Source organism: Macrobrachium nipponense, chromosome 24 (genome assembly GCF_015104395.2).
Source record: "Macrobrachium nipponense isolate FS-2020 chromosome 24, ASM1510439v2, whole genome shotgun sequence".
Taxonomy (NCBI): Eukaryota; Metazoa; Arthropoda; class Malacostraca; order Decapoda; family Palaemonidae; genus Macrobrachium; species Macrobrachium nipponense.
In genome coordinates, this window is record NC_061091.1 from 18,832,771 (window position 1) to 18,854,083 (window position 21,313).

The window sequence follows — 21,313 nt, forward strand, 5'->3', positions numbered from 1 at the left end:
CTTTGTTTAAAGGAATGGAGGCATGTTTTTCATGGACATGCGAGCACACGCTTGTGTCTTTTGTCTTTTGTAACGGGTGCGTCAATGTAAATCACCAGTCGATGAATAGCAACGAAAAACCTAGACCGATGTCTCGCAGTAGCCGCCAACACGATCGTCGGAGGTGCTGGAGTTGGGTGTATAGGTTGGTGGGTGGTGGAAAAGAGAGAGAGAGGAAGAGAGAGGGGTGGGCACGCCCACATCTGCTCCCCTGTTGGCAGGAGCAGGAGCAGACCTGCGTACCTCACGCCCCAGCGGCGGCAGCAACCACTCCCTCGGCTCGGGGTACCAGACGGCACCCGTGTGTGTGTGTGCATCCGCCCTCCTCCTTGCCTCCTCGCCAACCTACCTGCCTTGCCTGCTCTAGACTCACTCTCCCTCTGGACACCGTCGAGTCCTCATCGGACGATCGCCCCTTCAGTAGCACTACGCCTCCTCCTCTTATTCCTCCTGACGCTCACGCTGAAGAAGCAGAAGTCAGGGCATCACCACCACCAATAGTAGCAGTAGCGTTTTCGGCCTAGACCCCTGAGGACGTAGACAAACTCGAAGAATAGGCCTAAGGAGAAAGGCCATTTTCTAAGGGCGCAGTCACCCTTTTAGTCTCATTCCTTCAAATGTGAGTTTGAATTCCTGTTTTATTCAAGTCTAATTTCTGTATATATTGATTTTAGATTGTGTCGTAATGTCATTAAGTAGTCTGTCTATTTATGTACCCAAAACCTCATATCTTTATTTGTTCTAAGGTAGTTATTCCGTAAAACTTGTCATTCATTTCTCAAAAAAGTTAAGCAAAGAAGTTATTCTTTAAAATGTAATTGCCTCACTCTATATTTTTATATTTTTCAATTTATCCATTATTTGTCAATTTGTCTTTATCGTCCAAAGTTTCCCATCACAAAAAAAATCACGAGAAAATAAACATTACTTAAATAACCCCATTTAAAACTTTAACAATTCTAAGTCTTTAAAATATGCAAAAAAAATAAAATATCTCTTAAAAATTTTAAATTATATACATATATATATATATATATATATATATATATATAATATATATATATATATATTATCTTTTAAAAAGGTCAGATAAAATTAACATTTAGAAATGTGTAATTACTTAAAATTATAAAATAGGACCCGATCCCCAAATCGCCGGGTCAGTCGGTCCTTTTGATCCTAATCCCTAATTCGGTTGTTGGTCACGTTTGTCTGTTTCCGCTTTTCGCTCGATTATCTCTCTCTCTCTCTCTCTCTCTCTCTCTCTCTCTTGGAGCTTTTACATCTCTTTACTAATCCCCTGTTTTAATTATTGATTGACCTTTTGCGTATTTATTCCTCTCTCTCTCTCTCTCTCTTCTCTCTCTCTCTCTCTCTCTCTCTCTCTCTCTCTCTCTGAGGTTTTGCATCTATTTACTAATCCTGTTTTAATTATTGATTGTCCTTTTGCGTATTTACTTCTCTCTCTCTCTCTCTCTCTCTCTCTCTCTCTCTCTCTCTCTCTCTCTATATGTATATGTATATATATATATATATATATATATTATATGTATATATTAAATGTGTGTATATCATATCATATATACGTATATGTATACACGCATATGTACACGCACGCACTCATACACACACACACACTCACGTCCACACTCTTCCAGCAAGTTACCTAACTTCTTCCACGTCAAGTCTTCTGTAAACAATTAACTCTTAATTTCATTTAAATTGGGTCGCATATTCCCTTTAGCGTCTTGCATAAATATTTTATCAACTTGTTCAATAATTTATGAACTTGCATATTAGTTCCTGCCTTTTTTCTTTCTGCAACAATCGCTCTCTCTCTCTCTCTCTCTCTCTCTCTCTCTCTCTCTCTCTCTCTCTCTCTTATTCCTGTGTTTGTCTTTACGCGTAACTGTACACTTATAAACCCTCTTGTCTTGATATATTTTACATGAATCATTTAGTATAGTTTTCAAAGTTGTGTGTTTGTTATTAATGTTGAATGTTTCCGAGAACTGAAAGTCTTTGACAACTTATATATTCAGTATTATGTCAGAATCCAAATTATGTATTCATGACCTCTCAGAGAGAGAGAGAGAGAGAGAGAGAGAGAGAGAGAGAGAGAGAGAGAGAGAGAGAGTATTCTGATGGAAAATGGAATAAGAGAGAGAGAAAGGTATTAGCTGATCGCGAATGTGAAACTGTAACTTGAAAGAGAGAGAGAGAGAGAGAGAGAGAGAGAGAGAGATTATATCTGATCGAGAATGTGAAATATCTGTGCCCAGAGAAGTAATTAGTAAGAGAGGGAGGAAAGGAAAATCTCATAAGATTTGAATAAATAAGCCGGATATATTTGCATCCTAGAGAAAGAAAGAACGAAAGTGAAAATTGAGAAATGTAGGATTGAGAAGCGGAGAATGAAAGGGGAGTAAAAGTCAAAGATTTATTGACAAAAAGGGACATGGAATGCAGGTGATCCTGAGTTTAAGGGTGAATTTGTTGTTATAATTGAACAAAAACCTTTTGTAAAGAGAAGTTTGATTGTGTCTGATTTAGAAAGACCAAACAACTGTGGAGTCCTTTTATTCAGGATGAAGTGATACTCAGCTGTCTTGACAATTTAGATGCGTTAAAAGTGAGGGAGAGGAAATATGTAATAATAATATTTAAAACTTTTGTTCTGTGTTCCTGAGGTATGAGCATGAATTCGTGATTTTAGTACAATGTCATTCTTGATAGTTATATAGTTCGGTAACTAATGTAGGCTAGATGAACAGACTGGACGGTGGGATTACTCGAGCGGGTAGAATGATAATTGCGAAATAGTTTGACTCGAGGGAGCCCTGTTTCAACTGGACATTCAAAATCCAGAAGATTTCTTTCAGGCAAATCTAAAGTCAGAATAAATATTTCAAAATATATTTTTGTAGCTCTTGTTAAAGATAAGTCTTCAAAGTAAGAATCTGGCGTTTTTCTACGAAGAAAGGTTCTGCTTTCAAGAGCAAGATGAAATTATATCATTTTATGGAAGGTGGGAAAATAGAACTCAAAACACTGTTCCAGTAAAGGATACTGTATTACAACTGCAAGGAAAATTATTATCATGGTTTAAGTATTGATGAACAGATTAGCAGGGATGACTGATGCAGGAATGAGTGGAGGATATATAAATACAAAGCAGGTCAGTGGTGGGGGAAATGAAATATACTGCCAGGGGGAAAGTGGATTAAGAAGGAATATAGGGCAAAAGTAATGTACATCTAATCCTTAATGTATTTGTTTGCCTTTGTATAATGCACACATACATACATACATATTCACAGACACATATAGTTAGAGATATATTATGTATATATACATGTCTGTCTGTCTGTGTTTATGTTTGTGTGTATTATTATACTGGTGTAAAAATTTATGAATAATTTATGTGTCCCAGAACAATAATATGGCCACAGTAATGTTATGTCATTCGTGAGTTGAGAGAACGACTTAGTAATAATCGCACAGTTCATCTTAGGGAATTGGGTCAATAATTGGAGACCACAATTATTTTGACATGAATAGCTATTGACGGTTTCGTGCCGTACCCTTATGTGTTTGCATTACTGCACAATGCACGTAGATTTTCAATAGTATATTGCTCTTGCCGAATGTGAACTTAAAAATTACTAAAGAAAATGTTAAAGACGAGATAACCAAGTGTCACGTTGTCAAGTCGTCGATTCTGCGAAGAATTGAAGTGCATCTTTTGGATAATAAGATGCTATCCAGGTAGATCATTCCTCAGAAAAGTCGGGTCGGGGCGGCTGCATTAAAAGCTCCGTTGAACTCTCTCTCTCTCTCTCTCTCTCTCTCTCTCTCTCTCTCTCTCTCTCTCTCTCTCTCTCCGCCCTGGCATAAGTTTGTTATTGTCTTCGGCCGTAATACAATTGCAGTTCGTTTAAAACTTTTTTTTTTTCGAACCTGGAAGAGGTGATTTTAATTACGCCGACTGCAGAGGAGTGTACGTCAATAGGGCCTTTGTCTAAGGGGTAGTAAGTGACTCGTTATCGTTTTGAAGTCTTGCGTGTGCAGGAGACATTGCTGGTTCGTTTCTACTATCGCAGTTTATCAGTTCTCTCTCTCTCTCTCTCTCTCTCTCTCTCTCTCTCTCTCTCTCAAAATTCTGGATAGTGGAACCTGTCTGAAATTAGCTGAATTGTATATATTGATAGCTTTTTCGTCATTATATGTATATTTTTTTTTTCTTAGTTTTAGAGGCACATATAAACAAATCTTGGATCTTTATATATAATATATATATAATAATACATACAGAGATTATATATGTGTGTGTGTGTGTGTGTGCATCTATAGGTATATATATATATATATATATATATATAGATATATATATATATATACTATATATATATATGTCCACACATTTTATATATGTGCCTCAAAAACTAAGAAGTTATGATAAGGAGAGAATAAATAAGGAGGTAGAATTGAAGGACACAGTGAGAAATAGCATAAAGTAACTAGAAAAGCGTAAAATTGGAAACCAGTGGGAATAAAAACTAATAATATATGTGTATCTATCTATTAGTCTGTCTGTCTATTATGTCTGTCGTCATGATGTGACGTGACACAATGTGTGACGCTACTTTTGTCTTGACATCGCTTTCCCCTTATGTCCGTAGCCTCATTATATTCGTCCCCTGAGGGGCGAGTGTTTTACCGAATCATAATTAAAATCAGCCCCTCAGTGGCGTGGTCGGTATGGTGTTGGTGTACCACCTCGGTTGTAGCGCGTTCGATTCTCGGGCTATCATTGAGGTGTGAGAGATGTGTATTTCTGGTGATAGAAGTTCACTCTCGACGTGGTTCAGAAGTCACGTAAAGCCGTTGGTCCCGTTGCTGAATAACCACTGGTTCCATGCAACGTAAAAACACCATACAAACAAACATAATTAAAATTTATCTTCAAAGAACATCAGAGCAAAATTCCGTTATCCTGAAAACTGATATGTCTGTGCTTCCTTCATTTAATTCCAAATGTTCCTTAAAGGAGACTAAAATACGAAGAAAAGCCTTTATACAACATTTTTCATTCCAAGTTTTGTCGTCACCGGAAACCTCCTCCCTCGAAAAATCTGAACCACAGAGTTGACAGGCAGGATTACTTCCCGGTCAGCAAACACGACCCCTGGTGATTCCATCTAATGCCCATTGTAGCAGAAGAAATGATCTGAAAAACCAACTTTATGTACAAAAAGTAACTTTGTTGTGCGGTATCTTTATTTTGGCAGAGGCTAGTACGAATGTTTGTATGTAGTTTGTTGATGGCGGAAGTCAAAATCCCACGAAATCGAAGTCAGTCTGCATTGACTGCTTTCCAAGTGATAGTTTACAAATAATTCAGAGATGCCACCTTATAGTCAGGTTAGTCCGTTTAAGTATAAATGTACAGTATAGTTGAATAGTCAGGTAAATTTATTATCAGGTGACTGAAGTCAGTATCTCACAAAATCTGAGTCAATCTACAATCTCAGTTGATAGCTTACAAATAATTCAGGCTCCACATGATAGTCAAGTTAGTCCATTTGGGTACAAATGTACAGTATAGTTGGTTAGGCAGATCATTTTGTTCAAGTTCCCTGAAGTCAAAATACCACGAAATCGGAGTAAGTCCGCTCTTCCTTCTCAATTGATAGTCAAGTTAGTCCATTTGGTCATCTAGTTCCACGCTGGATGGGTGGTTTTCGAGCTCGGCTGCCAATCCGGTGGTCCGAAGTTCGATTCCCTGCTCTGCCAACGCGGAATCAGAGGAATTTATTTCTGGTGATAGAAATGCATTTCTCGATATAGTGTGGTTCGGATCCCACAATAAACTGTAGGTCCCGTTGCTAGGTAACCAATTGGTTCCTAGCCACGTAAAAATATCTAATCCTTCGGGCCAGCCCTATGAGAGCTGTTAATCAGCTCAGTGGTCTGGTAAAACTAAGATATACTTAACTTTTGGGCATAAATGTACTGTATAGTTGATTAGGCAATTAATGTTTTTCAAGTCGCGTGACGTCAAAATCCCTTGTAATCCGAGTCAGTCAGCATTTCCCTCTCAAGTGGGAGCTCGCAAATCATTCGAGATTCCACCTGATAGTCAAGTTAGTCCATTAACGTGGAAGTGTATACTTGATTAGACAGGTAACCTTTTTCTGCAAAAGTAGTACCTGGATGACTTTGAAATTCGCAGGCCGATGAATGTGTGTTTGTGTGATCATCAGTTTGTGAATGAATTGATTCTTCTGGAAATGAAAGTGAGGTTCAAACGACTATGCATTATTATTAACAGAAATGTTGAAATGGAGCCCTATGCGAGCTTGTTATAAATATTTAAATGGTGTCATTATCAGAAATGTTTAAATGGATCCCTATGCGAGGTTATTACAAATGTTTAAATTAAGTCTTATTATCAGACATGTTTAAATGGATCCCTATGCGAGGTTATTATAAATGTTTAAATATTCATATTATCAGAAATGTCCAAATGGAGTCCTATTATCAGAGATGTTTAAATGGAGCCCTATGCAATATTATAAATGTTTAAAATGGAGTCTTATTATCATATGTTTAAATGAAGTTTTATTAACAGAAATGTTTTAATGGAGCCCTATGCGAAATTATTATAAAGTTTATATGGAGTCTTAAGAGAGTTTATTATAAATGTTTAATTGAAGTCTTATTATTAGAAATGTGAGATTATTAGCCAAAATGTTTAAATGGAGCCTTACGCCAGTTTCTTAACTAAAGTGTTTAAATGGAGCCTTATACGATGTTATCAGCAAAAAACGTTTTAAGTGGAGTCATACGTGATATTACCAAAAATATTTAAATGGAGCCATATGCGATTTTGTTAACGAAAATGTTTAAATGAGTTTATCAGCAACAAATGTTTAAGTGGAGTCATATGTGAGATTATTAGAAAAAATGTTTCAGTGGGGCTTTATGTGAGTTCCTGAACAAAAATGTTTTAATGGAGCCATTTGAGAGTTTAAAACAAAGATGTTTAAAAATGTGTAAATGGAGTCTGGTGTGAGTTTATTAACAAAAATTTTAAATGGTGTCATATGCGAGTTTATTAATAAAAATATTTAGATGGAGCCACATGTAACTTTATCAACAAAAATGTTTAAATGGGACATATGCGAAGTTATTAGCAAAAATGTTTAAATTGAGCATTATGCGAGTTTCTTAACAAAAATATTTAACTTGATTCTTATGTGAGTTTATTAGCAAAATGGTTAAATGGGACCATTTGGGAGTTTAAAACAAAAACGTTTAAGAATGTCTCAGTGGTGCCTTATGCGAGATTATTAAAAAAAAAAAAATTTTAATGGACCCTTATGTGGGTTTATTAACAAAATCATTAAATGGAGCCTTATGTGGTTTTATTAACAAAATCATTAAATGGAGCCTTATGTGGTTTTATTAACAAAATCATTAAATGGAGCCTTATGTGGTTTTATTAACAAAATCATTAAATGGAGCCTTATGTGGGTTTATTAACAATAGTATTTAGATGAATCCATATGCAACTTTTTTAACAAAAACCGTAGACATGGACCCATTTGCGAAGTTATTAGCAAAAAAATTTAAACGGATCCTTATGGGTTTATTGACAAAAATGTTGAAATGGAGTCATTGGCGATATTTATGCTCATAAGATAAACCTCGAATCCAGATGACCGAAGAAAGATGAAAAGGTTGATGAAAAATAAATAAACAAATAAATTCCCCATACATTCCCCTTCGAATAAGCCAGGCCTTGAAAGTTATGAAAAAAACATCATTCAGTGAATTATGAGTGAACTGTGAAGAGCGCTTATGGAATATGAATTCGTTATTGTGTGTGAGTAAAAGTCCAATTACATGATGATTTATGGTATACGAAAATGAGTCTATGAAGCCAAGAGAGTGAACAGATGGGGTGGGGGAGTAGGCGTAGTAGGTGGGTTGAATTATATGGGCTTTAGAGGTATATATATATATATATATATATATATATATAGTATATATATATATATATATATATATATGTATGCATGTATGTATAACTGAATCACGAAAATTGGGAACTTAATGAATAGATAAATAAAGGTAGAAGCCATGAAGGAAAGTGAAGCAAAGGAGCGCTACGAGATCTTTCGACTCTGCTATGTAAAGAACCCTAGAGTCGAAAGATCTCGCAGCACTCCTTTGTTTCACTTTCCTTCGTGGCTTTACCTTTATATATATATATATATATATATATATATATATATATATATATATATATATATATATATATATATATATATTATATATATAGATTTAATTTTTTTGTCAATAATATTATCTTGTCATCTTGTCTAAAGTTTTTATGTAAATTTTGTCATTCTTAGCAAATCATACCGGCGTCAGTGACCTTAGCTGGCACGATGCTTTAAAACGTCAAATCAATCAGTCAAAGCTATCAATATTTCTTCTCGTGCAAATTCATTGTTTTTTCACTTTGCACACACACACACACACACACACACACACACATATATAATATATATATATATATATATATATATATATATATATATATATATATATATATATATATATATATATGTATAAAATGAGCAGAGACAAAACATTTCTTTAATTCATATATCCAAAACACTTGATAAAAGAACAAAGGTTATAAGTTATATTTTTAACATTAATTCTATAATGCAGTACATATTATTAAAAAAAAGCTTAATTTAGAGCATATAAGTGGCAACAGATGAGCAGCGACAGCGAATTTCTGTCATTTAAATCTACGAAGCAATTGATGAAAAGTACAAAGGATTGTAGATTTATATTTTTAACATTCTAAAATGCAGTCCATATTATCACGAAGTAATCTATTGGTCTCTCATGACTCTCAGCATTAATGATGAATAAATGTCATTACCGGTTTCATGAATCATTAACCGAGGAAATAAGTGTTGTGTTGATGAGTAAAAGTTTGGTAAGAACGCGCCAAGTTCCGTACGAGACCGTCCTAATAAAGAGAGCTGATTCAATTATCTTGGAGGTGTATATGTTTTGTATCTTTCACGCTGGGCCGTAGACCTAATTTGATTGTTGTGAATTTCCTAAGTGTCTGGAGACCAGTTACATTTAGAGAGTTGGAGCTACAATACTTCAAGTGCCTCGAGTTTCTCGAAGAGTGGCGGAGTTGTGTGTATATATATATATATTTATATATGTGTGTGTGTGTGTGTGTATATATATATATATATATATATATATATATATATATATATATATATATATATATATATATATATATATATATATATATATATATATATATATATATAAATGCAAAGTGAAAAAAACAAGGAATTTGCACGAGAAGAAATATTGAGAGCTTTGACTGATTGATTTGACATTTTATGGCATCGTGACAGCTAAGGTCACTGACGCCGGTATGATTTGCTAAGATGACAAAATTTACATAAAAACTTTAGACAAAATGACAAGATCATATCATAGACAAAAAAAAAATTAAATCTATAGCTCTTGCAGTAGACCTGCTTCTGGTGCAGGAATTTCTTGGTCTTCAAATTATAGTCACGTTTAACATGACATCCCGTAAATGCGTGAGAGAGATTTAGCATTATTGATATTCAGCCCGCAAAGCACTCGAAGCTGATGAGATTGCCTGCATTTGTGCAGATTTCGGTCCGAAGTTGCGACAGTATCGCATACGAGATTGTCCTCTCGATGTAAAAAGTTTTGGCAGAATCTTGTAATTATCTACACATTTTCACCAAAACCTGACAACACCCGCGTTCTAGAAGACCCATTTGCACATTTTCACCGAAACCTGACAACATCCGGTTTCTAGAACACCCATTTGCACATTTTCACCAAAACCTGACAACATCCGGGTTCTAGAAGCCCCTGGGGATCTTTACCTGACGCTGAAAGCGATTCGTCGCCACTGGTTGAGGGAATGTCTCCCAAGAGTAGGAATATTAGGAATATTTCATTCGAGTGGGGGCTCATTCCTGCTTCATTGCCTTCAGTGCTCTCATGAATGCCATATTTAATTCACCGACGCTCTCAGAGCGAGAACGGTTTCGAAAGACATTCTCAATTCGAGGGAGACGGGAAGAAGAAGAAGAAAGAGCTCTTCCCTCTTGGGAAGAGATCGCAAGAGGAAGAACGCAGTGTCCCCCGTTAATTGGAAGCTTGGAAGTCTCAGAACAGCGAGGGAATGCAAGGAGAGAGGTCACAAAGTAAGCAGTGGCAACTGGAGGTCTTAAGTGAATGCAAACACTCGGGGAAGGCGAAGAAAAAAGAACTTCGCTGAACAAATTACCCGGAATCGTCATTTTTTCCTCCCGGCCTGAAAAGACCTCAGTGAGGTCTTGTGCTCCCAGACGAGTTACGTGATGTTTTCAGATGACTTTTTGGCTTCTTAAATGTCACTGGTGTTTGTTTAAGCGACAGCTCCAGGTGCTCATAAGAACTTTATTTATTGCTGGTTCTTCACTGTACATTTAAGATTATACACATCATGGTGAATATATACAAACTTATTATCCTTCGTCTTGTGTCTTTCTGTTGAAGACGTCTTAGAAAACTGAAGGCGAAACCTGTCAGGATTTATGATAAGTGTTTCATTTTCTCTGTGGTAGTATATCTGATATATATATATATATATATATATATATATATATATATATATATATATATATACATATATATATATATATATCCATACACACACACTCACACATATATGTGTATATATATATATACACATATGTATATATACATAAGCGAGTGCGTATCTATATATGGATGTATATGTATGTTTAGTGTTTTAAGTGTATGAAAACATGCACGTATGCAAATTTGAAATACGTAAAATGCAACGCCCTGCAGTTATATAATTAACGTGAAACACGCAGTAGTAAATATAACATTAATTATATATATATATATATATATATATAATATATATATATAATACGTGTGTGTGTGTGCGTGTGTGTGTGTGTACATATATATGTATGTGTGTGTGTGCATGCGTGCGTATCTATGGATGTATGTATGTATAGTGTTTTGTGTATAAAAATATGCACGCATGGAAATTCGAAATACGTAAAATGCAACGCCCTGCATTGTTATAATGAACGTGTGAACACGCAGCAGTAAATGTAAACATTAATCATCATGACGTCGATTAACGAGCGGAAGCCTTTTCCTTAAAAGAGGTTAGAGGAGGGTAAACACGGTAAAATTGTCGACGTTCACCGCCTGGGCTGGTGACCAAACGTTTAAAATGGACGTTTTTGGCGAAGATGAATTATGAAAATTAATTATTAACGTTATACTAATATGATATGGCTTGATAGATGGTGTTTCTTAACAAAATAGATTCCCATCAAATGATGACTTGTCCGTAGCCTCATCCATTAATATATGACCCCGGAGAACTGTCAGTGAACATCGCTCGGTGCACTGCAGGCATTACTTAAGGTGCATTGCAGCGTCCCTTCGGCCCCTAGCTGCAACCCCTTCCATTCCTTTTTACTGCACCCCAGTTCATAGTCTCTTTCTTTCATCTGACTTTCCACCCTTTCCAAACAGTTGTTTCAACATCACTTTCAGCGCTGAATGACCTCATAGGTCCCAGTTTGTCGCCTTCGACCTAAACTATTATATTCCACTTCTGTGAATACGTGACAGAAAAATGCTAATATCTGATTCTTTATTATTTTTATCATTTACTGATAGGACCTTTCCGACTCACTGTCTTCTAATCAGATGAACTCTTAACAAACATCTTTTTCCGCTCATTGTTATTCTCGTCCCTTCGCTTATTCTTTCCTGGTGCCTTTTCATCAACTGTCTATTGTGGTTGACTTCCTTGTGGGCGAAAGGAGGAGGAGGTATTGTGAAAGGCGACGAGAGTCCTTCTGTCAATAAACCTCTTTGGAAATGCGGAGTCGATTGGCCGTCTTTAAATATAATCATTAATCTTCTAAACAACAAAGGACCGAACAAAGGGAAAGATCAATAAAGATGAATAAAGATTACAAGGACTAAAACTATCCTTCTTTTCGATTTTATTTGGCGAGGATATTTTTTTGTAAGCTAATTAGTTAAAACAGTTTTGGGGGGCGACGGCAAACAGACATCCCTCTCGGTCTAATTTTGCCTCAGAAAAAATTGAGGACAAAAGAGACACAGTTAAATTGTTTTTCAAGGTTTGTTTTGAAGCAATGGCTATTGGCAAGAAAAATTCTTTTTCGTAATACATGAGAGGTTCGCGTTGAATAGACAATGATTGCAATTATACATTATATATAAGTATATATATATTATATATATATATATATATATATATATATATATATATATATATATTATATATACTATATATATATATATATATATATATATATATATATATGCATTGTAAATAGTTGTTAATAATTGTAAAAATATTATAAGAGAGTTAGGACCGATTGTTAACAAAGGCTTTGTAAGTTAAAAATCCACAATTATATCCATGAACTGGGGATTGGATTGGGCGGAATATTTCTCAATATGTATATATATATATATATATATATATATATATATATATATATATATGTATATATATATATATATATATATATATATATATATATTAAGATAGATTCCGCATAATCCCATTCATGGATATAATTGTGGATTTTTAACTTACAAAGCCTTTGTTAGCAATCGGCCCTAACTCTCTTATATGTTTTTACAATTATTATCATGTATTAATTTGTAACTGCTGTGTTTACTTTGATTTATTTCGATATGCTTAATCCTATACTATCTTCACTGTTAATCCTTCAGTTCTATCAAGTTGCAGAACTTTTTATTACCATACTTTTGTGAACACATTTTTGATGACAATATGGTTATGTATGATCCCCACAATGATATTATGGTTTAATGACAATATGGTTATGTATGATTCCCACACACACACACACACACACACACACACATATTTACACACAACTGCGTTCAAGGTTCTATAATGCTCCCATGTCGAGAGACAGTACATGTAAATTGGCCTAAGACACACAGCCCCATCAATCCAAGGCCTTCCGCCTCTTGCTATGTTAATATCCTGTACAGGGATTCCGAATGAATACAGTTTTTATATTCATGACCTGAAATGCTCGTTTTCCGTTACATTTCCACTCACAAACTCACGCGCATCTATCCAACAGACGCTTATGTAGAGCACCCCCCTTAGTGGGGTTATTGCCGACAGTGCATCTCACGCGGTGAAATGTAGGCATTACTCAAGGTTCTTTGCAGCGTCCCTAAGGGCCCTAGCTGCGACTGCTTTCATTCTTTTTACTGTACCTCTGTTCAGATTCTCTTTCTTCCATCTTATTGACCACCCTCTCCCAAACAATTGTCTCATAGTGCAACTGCGAGGTTTTCCTCCTGTTACGCCTTCCAAACCTTTATGCTGTCAATTTCCATTTCAGCGCCGAATGGCCTTAGTTGCCCCAGTGTTTTGCAGTTGTGCCTAAAATCTAGAAATCAATCTGCAAATCGTATGTAGAGCACAAACTCAGTCCACCACGTACCAGCGCCAGTCCGCATGCACTGCAATGGGATTTCAATAACTTTCGTCCAACCCAATTCTAAGATACGTCCTCAGTTACATTTCCGCTCACAAACACACGCACATACAGTCAACAAACGCACATTTGGAGCCCAAACTCAAACCACCACCTACCAGGGATACTTCCTCTGCACTTCGAGAAAAGGTGACTCGCTACTTTTGTGAAACTAAATTCGAAACGTGCGTGTTAGATTTCCACTCACTTATGCACACATACATCCAACAAAAGCACGCACATACATGCAACAAACGCATATGTAGAGCACAAACTCAAAACACCACATGCTAGGGATCGCTCGCATGCAGTGAAGCGGTAACTTTTGTCAAACTCAATTCGATCGTAACTTTGGTCTGTAATGAAATTGCTCATCTCCTTCTTCCTCTTCTTCTCTCCTCAACAGAAGTAGAATGCGGTCACTCGTTTGTGCTGCTGTGCTGCTGCTTGTGGCCTGCTGTTGGTCACCAGCTGCTGGGTGGGGATACATCTTCAACAGGTAAGTGGATGATCCGCATTCATTTTTATTTTTCATCTTTCATCTAACTGAAAAAGAGATTTGAAACAGGTGGTGGTTTTATGTAGGATGTTTTTGTTTCCTGTTGGAGCATTTGCTTTATTTAGTAACATGTATGCATTTATATCATGCATGCATTTATATATGTATGTCTGTATGTATTTATATATAGCCATGATTATATATACATACACACATATACTATACTATATATACATATATATATATATATATATATATATATATATATATATATACATATATATATATATATATATATATATATATATATATATATATATATATATATATACAAGCATACATATGTACTCTAGGATGGTAACCTCCTTTCATGTGTCATGTCTGTGAACAGGTAAGTTTATTTTCAGGTTCCCTGTGTAATATCCAATGATATCAGTTTCTTACATATAACATAATATAACATAATGTGTTTTATGTGTAACGGCGCGGTTTTCGTGAGAATTATGGAACACCTACTACGTGATCACTCATCTGTGAAAGTGGAATGTGACCACGTAAGAACATTTGGAATGTGAGTGAATGTAGTCATTTTAACAATGTCGGAGTAGGTAAAAGGGTGAATCTGAGCTTTTCTAGTGGGGCTGAACTTGGACTTAAAGGGCATCGGGAGTGTCACTAAATACCTCAGCGACCTCGACAACTATATATAGATTAGACTCTAATATCTCGTTTTCTGTAATTTTTACATGTCACCTCCTTCCCACCCCTTCTTAACCCCACCGGCTCCCCCATTCTTATCAGGGCTGAACTTGGACTTAGGGCTTAGGGAATGTCACTAATTGTCTTAGCCACCTCAAAAACTAATATCTGACGTTCTCTGTAATTTATACATGTCACCCCCTTCCTACCCCTTCTCATTCCCCCTTCCTATCAGGGTTGAACTTGGACTTAAAGGGCATCGAGAGTGTCACTAATTATCTCAGCAACCTCGAAAACTATGGATTAGACTCTAATATTTGTCGTTTTCTATCATTTTTACGTCACCCCCTTCCTACCCCTTCTCACCCGCCCCCTCCCCCCTTCCTATCTGGGCTGAAATTGGATTTAAAGGGCATCGGGAGTGTCACTATTCATATGGAGAGATTAGACAACATTAGGAGACTAAATAAAAAAAAAAGTATAATTCAAAGAAGTTGAGAGAGAGGAGTTAGGGAAGACTTACCAGTTGCTGAACTGATGGATTACAAGAAGTTTTGGGAAGGAAGGCCGTAATATCTTGAGAATAGTTTAATGGATTGGTTGCTCGACATGGTACTGTTGAACATTTTCTGTAGATATGTAAAATATTTAGTGTTGCTGAAGATTCAGCAGGTTAAGTGTGAATGTGGCTGTGACAGTTGTGTTTGTTTTGTGTGTGGAGCCATATGCATATCTATGTATGTATGTGTGTGTATATAGAATATATATATAATATAAATATATTAATATATATATATTATAATATATATATATATATATATATATATATATCAATATATACATATATATATATATATATTATATATATATACTATTATATATATATATTATATATATATATATATATATATATATATATATATATATATATATATACATATGTGGGTATGTGTGTGTGTGTGTATCCAAATAAATATGGGTGAGTAAGTAATGTTTCATTTTACTATTGTAAATCGTGTGGCTTTTCAGGGTTACACGCAGAATGCCAAATATCGTTTTCCTTTACGAAGAAAAAAAATTCTTTTAACTGCCTCCTTTTTTTAAAAAAAACATTCTGTGAAAGGCCGCCCTAATTCCAACCATTTTTTGCCTCAGGAAAAGCCTGAAAGGCCTGATCTATACAGGATTAAAAATAAAACTCTGTAGACTTTGTTAACTTTTTCTTTAAGGTTAAAACTGAATCTGAATTATCCTTTGAATTTTATTTTCAAATACTAAGGAGCTCGTTTTTTAGAATGTTTTTAATTTACTGGACGTCCTTATAGTTGCCTCCATTTAATTAACGTTTTGTCATTTATTTATTTGTTTATTTATTTTTGCTAAATATGTATCATTAATTCATTCTTTTTCGAGTTATTTCGAGTTTTGAAACTACGACCTTTTTTTTAATTTCAAGTCTGTTTTATATTATGTTAAGTGGCTGGAGTAATAGAAGACAATAGACTGAAAAAAAAGCAAAATAAGGTAAAATTTCTCTGGCATATCTGGTTCTGTTCTCAAGAGTAGGTAAGAACATTAGTTGCAACTTAGAATTCTCGGGAATTATTTTTTTAAGAGGGATTATATATATATATTAGTGTATATATATATATATATATATATATATATATATATATATATATATATACATATATACATATGAAATTTTTTATCACGCCATGATTCATATGCATTCATTAAGCTACTAAGATCGTTTAATATCGAATTCGCGCTCAGTGGTTACCGTCGATGCGATTCGTTGGAAAGGTGCTGTGTCGTGGTTCGAGACGCTTCAGTACCATTCCATTTATCGCTTGAAAAATTTCCCCATCGGTCTGCCAAAGGCTTTGAAATGAAGTAGAAACCGGCCAAGATCTATTCTCCCAGTATGCTATTTCCTCAGCTGTGATTTTAAATTGTATATAAAATATCACGTGAGATCGTGATTATTATCGAAACCGGTCAGGACCCACTCCCCGCATCTTATTTTTCACCTTTGGATATAGTATGTGATAAATGAATCGCGTGCTAAAGTGATTATATTCATATATACATACATACATGCGATTATGTTTTACACTTACCTTCTGTCACCTCCCTCCTGTTTGATTCTTGTCGAAACCAGTGATGACGGTAAAACATAGTCTTTATTATAAGACTCATCAGAGGCTAATGTCAAAAAATGACTCTTATTACTGTTATCACATCAGTCACGCATATACTAGTCCAGGTTTTATCCTGGCTTCAATCATAGTGTTTCTTTGAAAGGGGAAATTGTGAGCACATTATTCATAGGTTTCGGAAACTTTGCGCGTTGGGGAGAATTGATGTCGTCCTCAGGTATTATGTACTATACTCGGTTTTTTCCAACTGTCCATCCGCCTGTGGTGTTAGCGTATGGTAACACTGCGTCCCGGGCTTTAGATAGTTACATTCAGCTTACATTCAACAATAATAACAATATCCTATTTCGAATATTAACGATGTAATTCGCATACAGTAAATTATGGAAACACTTTTCATTTGTAAACGTACCCAGATATCCTTTTATTTACCTAAAACTTACACATAGCGTAACTATTTAAAGCCCGGGACGCAGTGTTACCATACAAAAACACCACAGGCGGATGGACAGATGGAAAAAAACACAGTATAGGTTTAAATGAACTTCAGCCAAATGTAACTGCATAACTATAACACTCAAGTGTTTAGTGCTTGTACTCAAAAATATAGTGGTTATTCAAAATTAACCAAAAAAATAGGTTATTTAGTCGATGCTTGACACTGTACCAGTGATCTCTCTCTCTCTCTCTCTCTCTCTCTCTCTCTCTCTCTCTCTCTCACACACACACACACGACGGGCGAGACTGTGAGAGTGAGTAGTTTGTAAAAATTCTCTCTCTCTCTCTCTCTCTCTCTCTCTCATGACGGCTTATCATACGATCTCGCGTGTCCCCGGACGTAAATTTTCAGGAGTTACCACCTGGAATTACCATCATTCTCGTTGGAATCCGGGAATTTCAGGAAGCACACGTAATGGGTCGTAAGTGAAAATAACGTAGGTGTACATAAAGAGGAGTTCCCCCTCGGCTAAATATGGCGACAAGGTCGAATGTATTTATTTATGTCAGTGTTTTTTTATTTATTTTGCTCGAAATGTCAGAATCATGCTGGGGACTTTTTCTGCTTTGTTCAGAGTTGAATCCATAAGTGGCGTCTCTCTCTCTCTCTCTCTCTCTCTCTCTCAACATATATATATATATATATATATATATATATATATATATATATATATATATATATATATATATATATATATATATATATATATATATATATATATATATATATATATATATATATATATATATATGTGTGTGTGTGTAAGGGATGTACCGATACAAAATTTTTAACCGATACCGATACCAACTTTTAAAGACGATACCGATACCTGTTACCTCCATATTACTGTTATTTAGGAGAATATATATTCTTACTAAAATCATTCTTGTTCTCTGTTTATCGTATATTAAAGGTTCAAAAGTTGAAAGGTCATGTAATAGGGTTATATAAACTGCATGTGTCTAATTCCAAGCTGCAGCAGTAGCAGTACAGTAACTCATTGCACCATTCACTGATATCATACCTGTACTGCACATGTTCAATTAGTACCCAACTCCAACAGAATGGCAATGACTCATTGTTGATAGAGATAGATGCAACCATAGTTAATTAAAATTATAATTACAATAATAAATTGTTAAGTACACTCTACAGTATGAAGATAACATCTGTTTTTAAAAGATATACAATGAACCTATATACAATATGACTATATATAGTTTATTTGGTGGGCTTTGTTAATATACAGAGGCAGTCCCCGGGTTTACGACAATTTCAGCTTACGACGTTCCGAGGTTACGACACTTTTCAATTATATTCATCAGAAATTATTTTCAGACTTACGACGTATGTTCCAGGCTTACGGCACTTAAGACACTTTGACTCAAAAAGGCAAAATAATCAATATTTGAAGGTTTAAAAAGAACAATAAAAATGCAGTTGACAAAGTTTTCAATACAAACAAAGCATTAAAAGTAATGTTTTCTTAGGATTTTTTACGATTTTCGATGATGTTCTGGAACACCCGTCGTAAACCGAACCGGGGAATGCCTGTACATTTTAGGAAGTCTAGAAGGGTTTTCAATTCCTATACTAATGACAAAAGTATCGGGTGGTATCGGCCAGAAATTCGCCGATACCGATACCACGCAAACTAGCCGATTCCACTGTGCACATCACTAATATATATAGATATATTTTATATATTTAAAATTAACAAACGAAAAAATAGGGTGATTTAATCGATGCCAGAGACTGTATTTTGGCAAATTCTCTCTCTCTCTCTCTCTCTCTCTCTCTCTCTCTCTCTCTCTCTGATTCCTGAGTTCGAATCCCATGCAAGGATCATCATTCTCATGCACTTGGACATTTAAATATCTTCGAATGTTTTTCATTTCTTCCCTTTTTTCAATGTTTGTCATTCAATTTTTTCAATGTTTGACATTCAATTTTTTCAATGTTTGTCATTTCTTCAATATTTGTTGCTCACAAGGACTTGGAAGTATTCAGAAGCGACGATTTGATGTGTTTTTATTTTCTCTGATAATTTCGAATACGTAGTTCATATCAGTTCACTACGTCCTGGCAATAAATGACACTCAAATTAGCAAATTACCATTATACAAGATTAGAACCCATGCAATTTGGGCTGGAATTAGGGTAACAGTGATCTGGCCCTTATACATATGTGAAATATATATATATAATATATATATATATATATAATATATATATATATATATATATATAAAGCTTGTGCACATACATTCACTCTCAGAACCATTTGTAATTTGCATATATACATCTGACTTATCCTCATTCGCTACCCGTCACTATTTTTTTTTTTTCTTTTATTAAACTCGGTGCCTACGTCAATAACACAACTCGTACCAAGCAGCAAACACTATTTCAATAATAAACACCATTTCTGGAGTGTGATGTTCCCGAACTGACCCGTGACCGGCCCTCATAGTTAATTCAGTTGGAAATGCAGTCATTCCTGGCAAGGCGTTCATTAATTCACGATGATGTATTAATTCAGCGAAAGCCTGTCTTTGAATACGCGAGACTGATAACATACAGGACGGTCCATCTCAAACGTATTCATTTCGCGGTCATTATTTTATGTTCCAAGGAAGCGGTTCCGCTTTTACGGTTCGATTTCATGGTTTGCAATGATCCCGGGGTTTTGTTCATGTTTCATACTGTCGATTTTAGCTGTCTAGTAGAACTGTGAGATATGACTCTAGTCTATTTCACGGTTAGTTTCTTCTCGTTTTCATGAATTTGCAACGTCGTTGTTCGTGTTATCTTTTGTTATGTATTTTTTTCTTTTTATTTATTTATACATATATCTATTTATCTATCTGTATTTTTATTTTATCGGTCTATGCATATATACATCCTATATTTACATATATATGTATATGTATATATATAAATATGTATGCATGCATGCTTCCATTTCAAGATCTCTGCTTTCATGAGCCCCCACCCCCCTCTCTCTCTCTCTCTCTCTCTCTCTTTTGTTTTCATAACATTTCTCTTCACTGATTACTTTGCCTCCATCTTTTCCCCTTCCAATGATTAACTTTTATGCTTTCATAATATTCCGTTCCTGCTGTTCGCCTTCCATTTAGCAGCTATTTTTTAATTATAGTTGATTATTAACGATTACAACTTCACAAAATTTCCGCCCCCAAATGACAAGTACTTGTAGCAACGTTGTGTACGGGTAAATATCAAGAAAGTGAAGACTGCCAAACAAGATGCAATCAAGCGAGAACTTATATCAAAAGAATTGACGTCATCATGAACAAAGGCTGCGTGAAAACACAAGGACGAAGAAAAGACAGCTACGTCATCGTTGATAAAAACCGATTAGTGCATGATGGTCACGCGAGCTCACTCGAGTGAGACCGTAATAAACACTAAAAAATGCGCCGAAGTGTCCTTGGCGCAATCGAGTTTTGTGTACAGCTACGGCCCATGAAACTCTCAGCCGCGGCCAATGAAACTTTCAGCCATGGCACGGTAGTGGCCTGTGTTGTTGGCACCTCAGACACACGATCATGGCTAGATTTAACCTTAAGTAGAAGCAACATTACTGAGTATATAAGACTGCAATTTGTTATGTTTGATGATTGGAGGGTGGATGATCAACATACCAATTTGCAGCTCTCTAACCGCAGTAGTTTTTAAGATCTGAGGGCGGATAGAA

The 21,313-nt window shown here is 35.4% G+C and overlaps 1 protein-coding gene across 4 annotated transcripts in view; it reads left to right on the forward strand.

Moving 5' to 3' along the window:
* Positions 1–263: 263 nt before the first annotated feature.
* Positions 264–21,313, forward strand: part of LOC135205496 (ITG-like peptide) — a 99,451-nt gene continuing 78,401 nt past the window's right edge. The window contains exons 1-2 of one of the 4 annotated variants that reach the window (XM_064236218.1): positions 264–658; positions 14,140–14,232. In XM_064236218.1, coding sequence (XP_064092288.1) covers positions 14,147–14,232 — 86 coding nt within the window. In that variant the 5' untranslated portion in view covers positions 264–658; positions 14,140–14,146. The remainder of the gene's footprint in view (positions 659–14,139; positions 14,233–21,313) is intronic. The other 3 variants (XR_010312545.1, XM_064236220.1, XR_010312544.1) reach the window with 3 other exon arrangements.